Source organism: Epinephelus fuscoguttatus, linkage group LG11, assembly GCF_011397635.1.
Source record: "Epinephelus fuscoguttatus linkage group LG11, E.fuscoguttatus.final_Chr_v1".
Classification (NCBI taxonomy): Eukaryota; Metazoa; Chordata; class Actinopteri; order Perciformes; family Serranidae; genus Epinephelus; species Epinephelus fuscoguttatus.
The window spans coordinates 40359154-40376587 of NC_064762.1; the positions used below are offsets into that span (position 1 = coordinate 40359154).

The 17434-nt window shown below is 40.2% G+C and overlaps 1 protein-coding gene across 5 annotated transcripts in view; it reads right to left on the reverse strand.

Annotated features, from left to right (window-relative positions):
* The window catches only part of LOC125897348 (kinesin-like protein KIF13B), a 71462-nt gene that overhangs the window by 21918 nt on the left and 32110 nt on the right, over positions 1-17434 (reverse strand). For all 5 annotated transcript variants that reach the window (XM_049590632.1, XM_049590631.1, XM_049590630.1 and 2 more), the window contains exons 19-31: positions 15505-15739; positions 15232-15394; positions 13038-13184; positions 12077-12226; positions 10278-10391; positions 9013-9186; positions 8548-8705; positions 6660-6792; positions 5605-5751; positions 5381-5410; positions 5097-5196; positions 2248-2374; positions 12-67 (exon numbers count right to left, since the gene is read on the reverse strand). In XM_049590632.1, coding sequence (XP_049446589.1) covers positions 12-67; positions 2248-2374; positions 5097-5196; positions 5381-5410; positions 5605-5751; positions 6660-6792; positions 8548-8705; positions 9013-9186; positions 10278-10391; positions 12077-12226; positions 13038-13184; positions 15232-15394; positions 15505-15739 — 1734 coding nt within the window. The remainder of the gene's footprint in view (positions 1-11; positions 68-2247; positions 2375-5096; positions 5197-5380; positions 5411-5604; positions 5752-6659; positions 6793-8547; positions 8706-9012; positions 9187-10277; positions 10392-12076; positions 12227-13037; positions 13185-15231; positions 15395-15504; positions 15740-17434) is intronic.

Consider the following 17434-nt stretch of genomic DNA (forward strand, 5'->3'; position numbering starts at 1 on the left):
GAACAACATACCACTGAGATCCAGGAACAGGACAGGAATGTGTGTTTCCATTCCAGGGACAGGAACCCTGTGGAGAAACAGCACCGTCAGCATACTCACCAAACACCTAGTCCATGATACAGACGGGCAGACAGATATCTCAATCCTTAGTTACAAAATAGCTGTCTCAAACATCACCAGGCACTTAACATTCAACTAAGTGGATCTGATAAGTGGAAGTTTAAGACAAAACATTAGAAAATCTAGCTCTCTTTAATCACCAAACATTTCTAACCAGGGCTCAACAAAATAAGAGCATTACACTTTTACATGAATTTGCTAATAATTAGCTGTCAACCATTTTTAACATAAGCAGTCATTTGAGCAGTTATATGACAGATTCAGTGTTCACAAAGCTGTCAAGCACAGTTCAGTGTAGATATTAATGAGGTATTGATGGTGTTCATTTGTTTGGATCATGATCAGTTGTGATGGGAAAACTACATGAATTTTTGTAGTATTCACACGATTTCGTTCAGTAGGAGAAGTTTGCTTGCTTTCAATTTTACTGAAGTAAGAATACATTAGTGCTTTTATGTACTCAAAGCATAACTTCACCCTGAGGTTTGAGCCTAGCTCTACCTACTGCATCATTTTGAAAAATGCTAAATGAAAAGTGGGCAGAGGGCTGAGAGGAGAGGTAGAGTGGGGAGGGAGGGGGATTTGTGAGAAAGGAGTTCATAAGACAGTGTTAACATTCTTTTGCAACATAAATTCCACAACAAAGAAAAGTCTCTACCGCTTAACTCTGTCAGAATTGGCCCCCAAGGTTAAGGGTGGCTTACAATGTTGTGTTTACCATTTTTTAACCAGTGGAATGCCATTTTTTTTTTAAAACTTGGTGAAAAATGTCAATATTAACCCCAGCTTTGATGTGTTTCCTCTAAGTGCAAAAAAGCATAGTAGTAGTGCACATCCAAAAAACTCCTGGTTCTGCCCATGTCAGTGTTGGTTTTCCCCAGGTTCTCTGCGTTCCTCCCATAGTCCAGAGACATGCAGATTAAGTTAATTGATGACTATAGGTATGCCCATAGTGTGAATGTGAGTGTAAATGGTTTTCTGTCTCTATACGTCAGCCCTGTTACAGTCTGGCAACCTGTCCAGGGTGTACCCTGCCTCTCGCCCAAAGTCAGCTGGGATAGGCTCCAGCCCTCCATGACCTTGAATAGGATAAGTGGTTTTGGAGAATGAATGAATGAATGAATGAATGAACAAACGAACGAAGAGCATTTGCTTGAAACATCACGTGTGAATGTGCTAATAATTTGCATTTAAGGAAGCTACAGTGAGCAAACCTTTGTTTCATCACAGTCGCATCTTTTAGTTTACAGCTCAAAAACAAGTGTACAGTGCCTCTTTAACAAGAATTCAAGGTAAAATTACGGATTACGCAGAGTGGATTGAGAGTGTTATATCACATATATTATTGAATATACTCTGTGTGGTTCCATTTGAATGGTATAGCTGGTCGAGGTGGAGTAAGGCTGAGCCCAGCCATCCTACAGAGATAATTAATAATTTTGACTGTTTGTATCTGCAATTTCACTCTTTCGGTCACTATTCAAAGCTCATGACATAGGTGAAGGTTGGGGTGTACATGGACCAGTAAATTGAAACCTTTGTCTTTCAGCTCAGCTCTCTCTTCACCACAACAGTCCAGGGCAGCACCTGCATCACTGCTGACACTGCACCAAACTGCAAATCGATCTCACACTCCATTTTACCCTCACTCGTGAGCAAGATACCCCAAGATACTTGAACTCCTTTAGTTGAGGCAGTAACTCTCTCCCAGCATTTATAATATTCTCCTCAGAAAGGTGTCCAATCAATCAATCAATTTTATTTATAGAACCCAATATCACAAATCACAATTTGCCTCACAGGGCTTTACAGCATACAACATCCCTCTGTCCTTTGGACCCTCACAGCAGATAAGGAAAAACTCCCCAAAAAAACCCTTTAATGGGGAAGTCCAAGAGTAAAGTAGTATAAAATAAAGTACAAGTATCTTTGCAGTTAAAATGTAGTTAATTGTAATAAAAGTTGATTGATTCCCACCACTGCTGAATTTCAAACCACAGATATTTGCAAAATAGTTTCAGGGGATGAATGGGAAGCATTGTGTTTTAAAGCCAACACCTCCTAGAAAATAATATAAAATTAATTAAAAAATTCTGTTACAATTAATTTCCCTTCACCCACACACACCTTTCCACTGGTGCTCCAGGGATGCCACTGCCAGCTGACGGCACCAGAACAGCATTGCGTTCTTCTGTGAGCGTCAGACGACACTCCAGCAGCTGGGACTCCCTTTCAACATCATCCTCCGACTTATCTATGTGCACGTACACAGGTGAACAAACACAAAGAAGTACAGACCTCAGAAACACTATCAATGCACATAAAAATACATACATTGTTTACCTCTTTCTGATCTTAAAGGTGGAGGGTTTACTGTCTTTTGCATGTAAAGATTTTTTAACAAATATTATCATAGAGATTATTATTATCATTATTTTAAGTTTCATTTTGATTTTGATAACCTGCAATATCGTTATAAGAAAAATATTCTTACTAATTTCATACTGTTTGCAGCAGAGATGTTGACCTGAGTCACATTACTTGGACTTGAATCACATGACTTGGGCTGGAGTCAGATTTGAGTTAGAAATTTGATAACTTAGGACTTAACAAAACAAAAAAAAATAACAAAACAAACAAAAAAACTTGACTTGTGACTTCATTTGGACTTGAGCCTTTTGACTTGAAAATACTTGATACCTTCCTCCAAGTCCAAAGATTAAAAAGTATGTTTTCTCGAAAGTGTTTCAGATTTTAATTCACTTCTATTAATTTCTTGGATCAACTCATGTTAATGCTATTCAGTCCAGCAGGTCAACACTTATTTCACCAGATCCACTTTTTTAAACCAAGATCCCAGGTTTAGTTATAAAGCGCCAGCTGGACAAAAATCATACCAAAGATAATTGCGGTCACAGACAAAAACTACACATTGGTCAACAAAAAATAAATTACAGTAAACAAAAGGCACACTTCGAAAATTATAGACATACGGACGAGTGTCAACAACTTTCAGCTTTGTTTGACAAAGAACAGTAAGTCAATCTAAGTGCTAATATCGTAGGCAATTGGACTTGCTTGCGTTTCTTGAATACGTTTTGCCTCTCATCCAAGAAGCTTCTTCAGTTCTAAATGACTGGTACAGAGTTGCAGGCTATAAACCCTGTGTGGGTGGGAACCCTTGCAGGGTCGTAGGGGTCATGTGAGCTCTTAGTTTCAGAGTTGTTAAGGTCATAATGTGAGTCACTGACCCACCTGGCCACCATGTGAGTCGTTAGGGTCACCACCAAGATGTAAGACTGAACAGTATCGTAGGTCCTTCCTGCCAGTTGCCATCAAGCTCTTTAATGTGCAATAATGTGTTTGATGTGCAATTAGTGTGAAATAACTTCTTGATCCTTCTATGTGCAATAACTCCAGCACTTTAGCATTTATCCTATCCTATTTATTTAATCTATCAGTACATTATTTTTTATTTATTTGTTTTTATTTATACTTTTAGTAGTAATTAGTTTTTTTAGGCATTGTCTATTTTTTTTTAGCTTAATTTTATATTATACTAAACCTGTTATGTAGATAGATCTGTGTTTCTGTTTTTCTGTGTGCACTGAATGAGTGAATGTATGATGCTGCTGTAATACTGCAATTTCCTGCCAAGGATTATTAAAGTTTCTGTCTATCTGTCTAATTTCTATAAGAAATTCTTATAATGGAGACATTTTCTTTAAATTTCACCTTAAAGTTAAGACTAGGTCATATTACTACTGGGTGTCCAGTGGAATGTATCATACCTAGCAACAAGGTAAACCACATCTCCTCACTAAGATAAAAAATTCTGTCCCTTCCCTGCTCGAAGTTGCTCTAAGAATAATCCTAAATTAGGGCCTGTGTGTGTCCACAACGCATTTTTTTCTTAGCAGCAATTTTTTCAATTGTTCCCAATGAAGAGAGAACAGATATGACCGAAGGCAGCTGCCTAGAGAAAAGGTGCCACGCCAATCATCTTTCTTTGGAGCTCTTCACCTTTTTTTGTGCAGCTGCTCTTAATGCTCTAAGTAAAAAATCTCTGAACTTTTCAGGAAGGTGCCAAGATGATTTTTTGGTAGCAGACTGGCCGGTGGACACTGGATGTTGCAGGTTAATTTCGTGCTTTTATCACCATTCATTTTGTAAGCTTCATGTTGACCACTGTTAATGTGGTGTTACATTAGCTACTTAGCTAACGTCAGTGTCAAGATATTGTTGGCACAGAAACATACCAGCAGGTCATTCAAATTTACTTTGAAGCGTTGAGATGAAGTGCTTTCTGCTGAAGAAAAACGTGTGGACACAGGCCCTTACTCCTAAGCTCAGCCCCTTGTTTCTAGTATACTGCAGCTACTTACAAGTTGTCACAACCTGGAGCTGTGATCCCTGCAAACCATGAAAACCTCCTGTTAGTGAAAGAGTCAGTGTTCCTCTGTAGACATCAGTAGCTCCACACTTATGATCACTGTCAGCTAAAACCCTAATCAATCAGTCATCACTGAGCACTCCCAACTGTTCATATGTGTGGGTGAATGGGGAAGGATGTGAGAAAGAATCTATATTTGCCTCACTGAGGCTTTATTTCAACGTTGACTTGAACTGTACATCACTGCCACTGAGTTATGACAAATGAATGATAGAAAGTAGTACTTGTGCTGGAAAATTATACAGTGGGAAATACATTTTAACACACTGAATGTGAGGAGGGAAAAATTAAGTACCAGTTGATCTTTCAAAGCTGAATTACACTGAGCAGTGGGAGGAAATGACACCTTACCACAAAAAGTGCACACTGACAAGAAAATAGATGAGTGAAAATATTGCTGCTATCAATCATTTCTGTGTCCATACCAGATTTGGGTTCAGAAAATGCTCATATTTGTTTTGTTTTGTTTTGTTTTGTTTCTTTGTTGATGTCTTTTTGCATTTCATATGCTCCACAGTTGTACCTGGTTTGCAAACTATCTTCTGAAGCTGCTGATCCAGATACTCCTGTCTCTGAGTAAGTGTGACCAGCCACTGTTCCCTCATCCTCTCCAGGTCCACCTCCTACACACACACAGACACACACAGACACATACACAGACAAAGGCAAGGATACACATACACATCTGTTGATGTTGCTGTCTGCATAAGAGAATCACTCCCAAAGTCGCTACTTGCCATGTTTTTTCTGTAAGCCTTTCAGGCGATATGAGCAAACTATCATGCTCTTTATATGTGATCTACTTACTTGGTAGCTGTCCATTTCTTCATCACCACCCTGAAATTTAAATTGAGAGTAAAACAGAGAGTCAACAAAGAGTGAAACAACAGATAAAAATGTTGCTTATTAAGTCAGAATAGGGGGAGTCACTCATTCCCACACACAAATTAAGCATGAAAACAAACGATCTAGGTCATTTCATTTCCATAAAATCTCTTCAACAAAATTTTGTGATTATATGTCTTCCTCACCCACTGTGGTTCACTGCCTTTGGAGAGATGAGTCCGTTGAATCTTGACATCACCGATGGACACAGAGAGGATGGAGGCGGTGATGAGGGGCATGGTGCCTGAGTCTGGTACTGGACGCACCTCCACCTTGACCCGACGGGACTGACCCTGGAGGTAAAGAGTTATACGAGAGGATAGTTATAGTCACACTTAAATAAATTCATGATTCATGAAAATCAAATCAGATATGGAAATGACAGCTGCATTGTCATGGGACCAGACAAAAAGCAACAAGTAGGATCATCATAAAGCTGGGGTAGCCAGTTTTATATTGCCGTCAATGGGCAAAAATCCCATAATAAACTTTGACATATTGTAATTCAAGTGGTCTGAAAGAACATTGCCTTCCTATTGGCTGTTCTACAAGAGCAGGTGAATGTGCACGTCCCTTCAGATGGTGAAAACCTGATTCAATAGCAGAGAATCTCTCAGAAAAGTTGCTATTCCAACATTGCCAATGACTGTCTAGACTGCAAAGCAACCCAAAAAAGGAAGGAGGATTAATAAACATTTTCTGTTGCTGCTATTACAAAGGTTAGACCTGGCACTGATGCTGTAGCACCCTGCGCCGATGGGTTTGCATTGGCGAGGCATCATTTGTGGTCTGATAAACAATGACAGAGAGAGTGGGGAGTTGCGCACTGTGTACAACTCTGCAGTCAAATAAGACTAAATTAGCCGAAGTGTAAGTATAGGAAACACTAGGTTACTGTATAAAGTGCGCGTATGTGCCCGTGGTCATCTGATGGGAGGGGCTAAGGACAGAGAGGGGAGAACTGCAGGAGAAGGGTACATTTTTGAATTCTGATTTTTTTTTTCTTTGCCTTTTCCAGATTCCTGCCAACCTCAGCTTTAATAGTAACTGGCACCTTCTTAAAATGCCACAGAAAATGGAGCTGGTAGAATTCCAGAACAAAATAAAATATTCTGATCTCACTTTATCCATCTGCTCACATACAAATATGATATGATACTAATTCTCTCCGCTTCTACAAACAAACGCTGATCCATGATACCTGTCTGAGCTGGAACACTCCTCCTGTGCGGACGTCTTTAGCAGGAAGAACCTCTACAGCTGTGAACTCTCCTGCCTCATTCAGCTCCATTAGCTGCACCCACAACTCCAGGTGCCGGGTCACCTCACTCCACCTGCAGGTACAGCACGTACACATTTATATGTTAGGACAACTTTGTATGTATTGGTGTTTTTAAGCTATTCGTCAACAGACACAAAATCATGTTTAGCATCACTGTGTTGACAGATAACATGAGACTATACTCATGTAGAGATGGACAGATAACCTTACAGTTAAAGAGATTGAGGATACAACTTTATCAGTCATTAGTTTAAACAATGAATAAATTATTACCTCATAGCTCATAAGGTCACAGTTTTATTTTGGAACTATAATGGCAAATCATTTTTACATTTTTACTCACTATATGTAAATTGTAAAAAAGGCCCAGCTCTGTCACGCACGCCTAAGTCATAAGCAGCAAGTCTCAAGTCATAACCTTCGAGTCTCAAGCAAGTCCCAAGTCACTGCGGAGAAAATTAAGCAAGTCAAATCAAGTCCTTGCTATAAGTCAAGCAAGGCACAAAGCAAGTCATACTCACAAAGTCAAAGATAATACAACATAAACTGCACCCAGTGGTAGCATGTAACTAAACCCATTTACTCAGGTACTTTAGGTATAAATCTGAGTCTTTTCTTCTCATGCCACCGTCTACTCCTCTACATTTATCTGACCACTTTACTACTAGTTACTTTACAAAGTAGAATTTTGCCCTTGAAGTATATGAAAATGTAAAAGTACAGCTGGAACTTTGAGTAAATTATTGAGTCTATTTGATAATTCAGTTATCGAGTCTATCTAAGGCACGTTCAATACTGATTAAGTTACTAAAAACCCAATTCACATGTATCACACAGATAGAACTGAATAAAAGGTCATGGTGAAGCTCATAATGCTGCTGCACATAGTGCCATTCCTCCGACGAGAGCTGCGGGCAGGAGGACTCTCATAGCTTGGGCACAAATATTAGCCAGTGGGTCCTCCCCAAAATGTAACTTCTTGACATCTAGAAAAATATAAATATTATCTAAAAAAGTCAAGTACTTTCAAGTCTGTCTTAAGTCAAAGTCAAGTCGAGTCTTTCATCAGTGTTAGTAAGTCTTAAGTCCTCAAATTTATGACTCAAGTCGGACTCAGGTCAAACCTGCGACTCGAGTCCCCAAACTCTGGTGATAACTAATAACTAAACATGAGGGTGGCGGCTGAAGTACCGGTCGCAGACAGCAATTATCTCCAGCTGGTAGCAGCATCGGGCAGTGTTAGTGTGATTGTCCCTGCATGCGCTTATCATCCAATAGCAGATTGAGAGCTAAACATCTCTAGTGATGCATTCAAACTGGTCTAGGGGGCGTTATACTAAGGGTTTAGCCACAAAGCTGGGGAACGTGAGGTCACATTCATTGAGGTAACCAGGCTGACGCCTCTCTTGTTGGGGGCCGGCATCCTCCTTGACCCTGGCTCCTAAGGGAAAAGGCTGTGAAACTATATGTCGAGCATGCAGCACTCCTCCAGTCATCTGACTGTGACCACTAGCCTGTATCACACCCTCTAACTCAGTAATACATTTGAAATTAGCAGTTCAAAGTCCATTACTTCAAAGTTCGATACAAGACAAACAGATGCAACCCAACTTGTATTTATTATAACCCACCCCTGGGTTTACAAGGTCTTATGTCCTCCCATTTAAAAAAGTGCAACTATACAATGGAGAGCTTGAACTGTATTGTATTAAGCCTGGAGCATCTGCAGAGGTAAAGGTTGTGTGTTTTATGTGCTTTTATTGAATCATTCAGATGACTGCATGGCTGCGTGTTTGTGTCACTGCACCTTTCTCTGAGGGTTCGGGTCTTGGCTTGAATCACTCCAAGGTCCCACAGTGCTAGGTTCCTGCGATGGTTCAACTGCTTGTGGCCGTACACCTCAATGGCCACTGCCCCCTCAGCCAAAAACTCCACAAAGTCCTCTGACACTGGCACAGAGAACTCCTAAAACAATATCAAAATAAGACATGATTTCACATCGTCCATACTGATGATCATCTCGCCACTGCTGTTTCATCATTTCCTTTGATGCTGTTTACCAAAACTTTTACTTAAAGTGGTGAAATGTGACACAACAAAAAACGTGGAAAAAGTGGAGGAAAAAAAAAGTGGAGAACAGAAAATATGGATATCAAAACCAAACTGTGTAAGTGATGCATATAACATACTGATAGAGTGAATGTTGTGAGCTGCCGTGGTTATGTGGTTGTTGAGGGGAGTACGTAAGTGTTTGTGATGCGTGCGTGCGTACCATGGTGCTGTCGAACACCACAGTGCACTGAGGGTCTCTGGAGGCAGAGGACAAGCTGGATGGCTCCATCTCTGGAGCGATAAACACTGACTCCTTCTGCCCCCAGAAGTGGTACTGACAGAAGACAAAGTTGGACAGGTGGCAAGGCAGACCGTTGGCATGGAGGATTTTCACCTAAGAGAGAAGATAAGAAAATATGCTCACCTACACAGATAATGATATACAAACAGTGTTATTTGTTCTGTTTCTGTTGGTGTGAATTACTGCCCTGTGGTTGGATGCCTCCATGCACCAGTCAAGTTTCTCTTACAGTTTACATTTGAAGCAATTATACAATTTGAAGAAATTTTCTAGAGGTATTCTCAAGATATCTTGTTCACAAGAATGAGACAGATGAGGTCAAATAGACTTGACCTTTGAACTATGACCACAAAATCTAATTGGTTCATCACTGAGTCCAAGTAAATTTTGTGCCAAATTCAAAGAAATTCCTTCAAGCTGTTCTTGAGATATTGTGTTCACGAGAATGAGACTGATGCAAGGTCACAGCGATGTTGAACTGAGACCCTTGACCACCAAAAAGGTATCACTTCATTGTTGAGTCCAAGTGAATGTTTGTGCCAAATTTGAAGAAATTTCCTCAAGGCATTCTTGAGATATCGTGTTCATGAGAATAGGCCGGATAGACGGGCGCATGCACAATAAAAATCACATAAAAAAGACATAAGAATGCAGAACAGACATAAACTGAATTTTTCTGTATCTTAAGGTTGGTTAAGAAACATGTTGGTCTGTTCAGTTTTAGTTTGGCTCTCTCTTTAAGGCAAAAAATATTTTGTATACATAGGGAAAAATGCCTTAGGTTACTAAGGAAGAATTAGTGGCACAGATTTCCTTTTATTCCATCATAAAAAACCAGAAGCAACAGACAGACGGGATATGAAGCCAACCCAGAGTTAATTACACTTGTCACATTTCACAGTACAGTGAGCTGCAGAAACTCACAACAGAGAGAAGACACAACAATCTGACTGCCTGCCAGATCCATTATTAATCTGGAACTATTTTCCCACTGGCAACAGAAGCGACTGAAACACTGACACCACTCAGTTATATGCACAGCTACAGCATGTAGGATCCTGACTCATGTCAGTGAGAGGACGTAAGTGATTCAGATAATCAGGTATCAAACTGGGTTAGGTTCATTTATAACAAAGTCATGTTGATGAACATGTGTTAAAAAAGCTACATGTGCATGTTCTCACCACACAGTCCAGTCTGCGCTCCTGTGGATCTCCATCTGTGTCAGACTGTCCTGGACCTTCCTCCACAGAACCCTCTGTACCCCGCCACACCTCCACATGCAGCCGACCTGCCACCTGACAGACAGACAGACAGACAGACAGACAGACAGAAGTAGAGTGTCATTTCTATTAGTCACTAGCCAGCATATCTTAAATAATTGTTTTGGGGAAAGAACACACACCAACGTAGCACACTATTGCTAGTTATTTGATGTTAGCTCTGTGTGGCTAAAAGTTGGGATTGATGGGTAAGGGGTAAAGTACTAGATATAGTAGGATGTAGTATTGGCTGAAATTGGTTGGTATTAGCTTACATGAGGGTATTTTCAGTAAAGGATTTTTTGCCGATACATAACAACTCATTTGACCAATAAACGATACCAGTACCGAAATACCTGCTTTATTTCCCACCAAAGTTTAGTGACCATCAGGTCTCTTCTGTAGTGGAATTAAGATCACATTATGCATGTATACTCTTATCACAATGGTCCACCAGCAGATGGAGACATAAAATACAATACTTCTCAGTGTATGTAATATTCATTCATTGTACCAAATAAGAAAAAAACATATCGGCCAATACTGATGACGTAGCGATATTAACATACATCCCACGTAATGTTTTGTTTAACAGGAAGAAAATATGATTAGATTTTGATATTAGAATATATAGAAACTGATATTTTGTATGTTTTGGGGGTACACTGTTAGCCACAATGATCCCCCAAAACTGGGGATGTGATCTAAAATGGTTAAAACAACATTTTTCATTTCAGCTAAACTTTGAGTTCTTTGGTCAAATGTAGGTTTCTTGGTCTGTGAGGCTTTTAATCAATGAGTCTATAAAGATGGACTCATGTTATTGTCATTGTCACTAGAAGGTGGAGCTGTGAGCACTGCAGTCCGTTGATTGGTCAATACCGGACAGTCACTCTTGCTCAGGGCTGAGTTGTGGCTGGTTTTTAAGCTTATGTAATCACTGTTAATGGCATGGCAAGTTTTACTAAAGTAAACTATAACTACAAAATTAAAGGATGCTGTGCTGCCTCTAGCAGCAGGCGTAGACTGAGAAAAAAATAACTTAACTCACTGGGCCGACTGCAGGCAACTTTTAAGGTGGAATGTTTACACGTTATGTTACTCAATGTATGAGTTGACGACGTGAAACCATCAACACACCTTAATTTTCAGTATAACAACTTTGACCATTCCATTAGTTTTTATTGTCTCTCTTGGATGACATACACATTTAGTAACGACTGCATCTTCCAGGGTTCAAGTTATATAATAATTTTTACCGGACTGGGTGAGCTGCATATATTCTAATCCTCACTTAGATGGGGGGGCTTCTATGGAATCTTTTCCATTACCTGTTACTAATACAATAGTAACAGAATGTAAACAACACTTGCCATAACCAACCTACAGCCCAGTCTTACAGATTTTTATAGGTGATCATAATGTTGAGAATTGGGTTTTAAATTACGGGTTACTGACATTTCTGCATCGAGACATAATCTTTCAAGAGGGAATCATGATGCATCTAAGAATCGATTTTTTTCCTTTCACCCCTACAGCTATTCTCTACCTGTGTCTCTCTGCTGATTGGTGCTGAACAGGTAAAGCACAGTAGGTTTTGGAGCTTTTCTTCTTGGAGAGTAACCTACAACAGTACACTTTGCAGCCAGAAAACCAAAACAATGAGCTGATCATCCAAGTTTTAAGAACAAATTCCTCTGTTGCTCCCAGCGGGCTCCCACCTCTCCTTTCTGGTTGATGATTGGCACTGCGTACTGCAGCTTGACGTCGTGGAACAGGCAGGCCAGGAACACGTTTGCCACACCGATCAGACTGTGGTTCTCCTGTTCATCAAAGAACGGGTCTGCACGTTTGAAATAGGACCGCATCACCTGGGTTAGGAAGAAAGAGTGAGAACACATTGAGACTGATAAATAAGTCACCTGTTTGGCTTCAGGGTCTTCCTGAACTCCTCAAGATTTGTGCACCTTTTACCACGCATGGTTGGAAATCTAATTATCCCTATAGACTTTTGGGTGTGAACCTCTAATTATTTCCCTTAAACAAACTGATTTAAGCATATTTGCCCACCTGTCTGCTCTTTTTTCCCCCACTGTGCTTATTTTGTATATCTTCTTTTAACATTTTTGTCAATCAGGGATGCAAAATGGAATAAATGAAACCAAGCAGATAAAGTCTGACAGATCAGCTGTCATATCTGCACATACAAAACTAAGTAAAACACTAAATGATCTACAGATTATAACTTTATTAGATTATAACTTTATTATATTATATTATATTAGATTAGATTAGATTAGATTAGATTAGATAGTACTTTATTAATCCCTTGGGAGGGTTCCTTCAGGGAAATTGAGGTTCCAGCAGCAGCACAGCACCGATAGTACAGTAAAAAAGCACACAGATTCAAATATAAAAAGCAATTTCAACAATAAGAATATAATAATAAAAAGCAATAGCAAGACAGTGATAATGAAGAAAAACAATTGCATATAAGGAACTGCACGGGATTTCCCGCCCCACAGGGAGACAGCTCAGTGTTACAGCTAAATGTTCATGTTTGACGCTCCTTCCTCATCTTCCCCATCCCCTCTCCTCCTGCTACCCCTCCCCCTCCCACCGAGTGCAGAGTTGTACAGTTTGATGGCTCGGGACTGTGCATTTAACAGGTTCTTCACTCACAGGGTTGTCTTCATCAAAGTCCTTCCACTCCTGGTAGAGCTCCCTCATGTCCACAAGCCTGTTCTCCATCTTCTCCAGAGCCCAGATCTGTTTCCCTTTACCTTTACGGCGAACCTGGATGGCTGGCTCACTCAATACTACATCACGCTATAAAAAGGGGGAGAGAGGATTGAATATTACTCATGTTTGCTTGAAAAATCCAAGTAGGCATGTTATATCACATATTACAGCCAACCCTTCTCCCAACTACACACTGGGAGCATACTATTGATTTTTATTGTATTTTGGCTGCTGATTTGGCACACTAATCATTACAGTCATCAGTGGAAGTGGCAGCAATGGCTGTGAGGCAATTACAGTACTTTAAAACCCTCAGTGCCTGATTGCTTCAATTTGTATCAGTCTGTATTCCTCAGAGGCAAAACTCCAATCTGACCACACAGACATGATACATAGATTTTAGATACAGTGCAATTTCCTACCTATCCTCGTTACCTGGGGACATTCTTATCTCCAATGTCCATCATAAAATAATCATAAACAAATCAAACTAGAATTACAGCCTTGCAGTTGAATGCCTCTGCAGACCAGTCAAGTTGCATGGATGATTCACACACATCTTCCCCCCTGCAGCCCAGAAGATCTATACAATTAGCACAGTTTCAAGATGGACACCCGAGATTAGCGTCACCAATTCAGTATCTGACCAAATGTCTCCCCTTCTGTTCCTGAGTTATGACACTGAGCAATGGCCAGAAAAGTGATTTTTCAGAATGTTATGATGTCACAGTGAAGTTGATCTTTGAACTTTTGGATATAAAATGTCAACATTTCATCATTATTTCCTGTTAGTCATATTTGTGATATTTTATCATAAATAGTGTATGAAGTCTTAAGTTATAGCCAAAAACATGTTTTGTGAGGTCACAGTGACCTTTGACTGTCAAATTCTTATAAGTTAATTATAGAGCCCTCGGAGACATTTGTGCCAAATTTGAAGAAATTCCCTCAAAATGTTCTTGAGACATCGTGTTCATGAGAATGAAACGGATGTAAGATCACACCAACGTTGACCTTTGACCATCAAAATCTAATCAATTCATTGTTTAGTCCAGGTGGACGTTTGTGCCAAATTTGAAGGAATTCCAACACATTCTTGAGATATCGCATCCAAAAGAATGAATTGAGAGTACTGTAACAGACGGATATACGAACAACCCAAACACATAATGCCTCTGGTCATAGATGACGCAATTATGATAAAATGTGAAACATGCAAACCATAGGTACTCCTCAAACTGATCTGAAAAATCCACATTCCCATAAAAAACATCCACAGTAAACAAATGAAGATTCATCTTCATCCACCTCCTTTCTTGCCTATACTGCATATATGTGTGTATGTATAGGTGCACCATGAGAAATGTCTTGATAAAAATAATCAAAAGGCTTTCCAGAGGTGAACTTTATGCACCAGAATTTTCCATTGTTTTCTATGAGCATATAAATATAACTACTGAGGAGCTGCAATCACTGTAACAATCTTTATTCAACGCTTCTTTTTTGTACAGGCAGTTTGATATACCCACAGCTGTGTTCTTAACCGGTGTTGAAATAAAATCCTTAGTTCTCTTTGTCCGAGACTGAGACAAGACCAAGGAGCAATGTGGTCGATTATGAGACCTTCAAAATGTGAGCACAAGACTCATCTCAAGACCAAGACCGATCTGGAGTACTATAACACTGGCCTGAGTGAGGGCTGAAAAAAGAAACCAACATGAACATGCCAAAAACTGCAGTTCCTCTAATGGCCACTTGAGGCTTGCTCCAAAAGTGAGTCAATCCCCATAGACACCCATGTTTTCAAAAAAAAAACCATTTTGGTCTTTTGCCAATTTCAACACACGTGACAACTGCACGGTGGGTACATTTTTACATAACTCACCCTTTTAAATTTTTTTGACAGAAAACTCCTGCACTACCGAATGAAAATCAACATGAGCTTTTAAACTTGCTTCCTACAGGTACCTGAATTTGCAAGTACAATTTGTCAATCACTGAGAATGCTACGTACTTTGAAATCTTGTTCCTTGGCTGTTCTGTTGATTAACTTTGGATTTCTGTGGATTTTGTTTTAATAATCTCTCTTAGACACATAGACATACACAAACACACACACACACACACACCCTACCTTCCTGTTGGCATCCAGGTTGGCAGCAGGTAACTGCAGACTGACCAAGTACTCTGTCCTCTTGCTAAGCTCCTCAGCTATGAAGCCAGCCTCCTGTGCCAGGAGGTTGGCCCGAACTATCTGCTCCCTCAGGCGCCGCAGGCTGCGGGTCATCATTGCTTCTCTGAACCCACAAAAACACAAGTTTTACAAAGCATCTATGAAATATTTTTCTCCTTCAAAGACTGCTATTAGAAGTTAGTAAAGGTTTTACATTGTCCCATTGTATCTTACCTGTCCTCACTCCAGCGCCGCATGCGTTTGTTGGAGCTGGGTGACATCACAACAGCAGCAGCTGCACTGGGAGGCAGGCCTGTTGGGTCCAGCAGGTTGGAGGGTTTCTCAGGAGTGAGCCTGCGGCGGAGCTGCTGCAGCTCCTGCTCGTACATCTGCCTCTGCCGCTCCAGGGCGCAGCGCTTCTCCTCCTCATACTGCCTCTCCAGGGTCTGTAACACCGACTGCAAAGGGTCTGAGGAGGAGGAACGTGATGACGGATGAAAACAGGAAGAGGAAGACAGAGAGGAGGAGTAAGTTTTTAATTTCTTATTGAGTGGCAATCAGCATCTATAAGAACTGTTCATCCTAAAACTAAAACTCTGTCATTGTTAGTCAACCCCAAATAAGTTGGAACTGCTTCACATGACTGGACTCGCTGCTGGTCCAAAAATCCAATATTTACCTCATTATCTCTGTTTGGCAAGCAGAGTCTTCTGTCAGAGCACTGCAGGAAAATATAGATTATAAGGTAAATATTGAACCTGTGGACCCACAGTGGAATCATTTGGGGTCTAAATATTTGGATTATACTGCACACAAGCTGTTTGGAGTGACTTGATGGAAATCCTGTGCTTTTGATAAAGCTCTAAAAACTGGAGTGGTTAACTTAAACCATACAACTTTTCTGTTTTATTCTTAATGTCAGAAAATGACCAAAACAAATAATGAGGTCATGCTGTTAACAAGTATTGTCTGTGTTTCCAAAGCCTAATATATCTTGTTCCTCTGTGCCATTGAGCTCTATTGTTGTCTAAATGCTATTAAAAGCACCTCAGTGAGTCATGGTTTTAGACTCCTAGTCTTGTTTAAAATATGATAATATTTCTGACCCATTTTTTAAGATTTACATCTTCAGGAACAAATAGACTTGGGGCTGAGTGCTAGGGTACAGAGTAGGGAACAAATTGAGTTGTTTGGTCTTTTTCTAGAATACGTTGACAGCCGTTATCCGTAAAGGGCTAGTTTGGATTTTTTAGGTGGGGCTGTATGAGGATCTTTTCCATAGTCAGTGAATTAACTACAGTAGATGGTGGTCTGCATGCTCCTAGCTTGGAGAAGTACATAGGAGTACTGCTGCAGAAGCTCAGCAATATACTGCTGTGAATGGTAGCAGCACCAAAAAGGATTTTAGCCACCAAATAAAGGCTGTCGCTGTATCGATCAGTTAGTTTGTTTGTGTTATTGTGTGACTTTGGTAATTCCAAACAAACCCTTTAAAACACCAAAGACACGCAGTAATACAAAAAACTTACTGATCGAGGCAGGGGTGGACCCACAGACTGTATAAAATAAGGGGTGTAGCCACCATCACCCATTGGTTTGTGGACTCTTGTTTTTAAGCCTTGAGTTTGGCATTTTAGCATTTTGTTCCAACAATCAGCAGCCACGGACTCCTCCAAACAGCTGCCTAGCACTCTGAAAACTGAATTGATGCCCACAAAGCAGGAGAAGGCTGTAAGAGGATGGAAAAGTGTTTTCAGGTAACTGTTTCCTCAGTTCATCATGTAAGAAATGGCAGTTAACAGGAACTGTGGAGGTCAAGTTAAAATCTGGAAGACCAAGAAAACGTTCTGAGAGAGCTGCTCGAAGGATTATTAAAAAGGCAAATCAAAGCCCCCGTTTGACTGCAAAAGACCTGCAGAAAGATTTAGCAGAACATGTTGACCTTGCTTTGGGCTTGTGTTGCAGCCAGTGGCATGGGGAACATTTCACAGGTAGAGAGAAGAATGGATTAAGTTAATTTCCAGCAAATTCTGGAAGCAAACATCCCACCATCTGTTTAAAAAAAAAAAAAGCTTCTACAACAGGACAATGATCCTAAACACACTGCGAAATCCACAATGGACTACCTTAAGAGCTGCAAGCTGAAGGTTTTGCCATGGCCCTC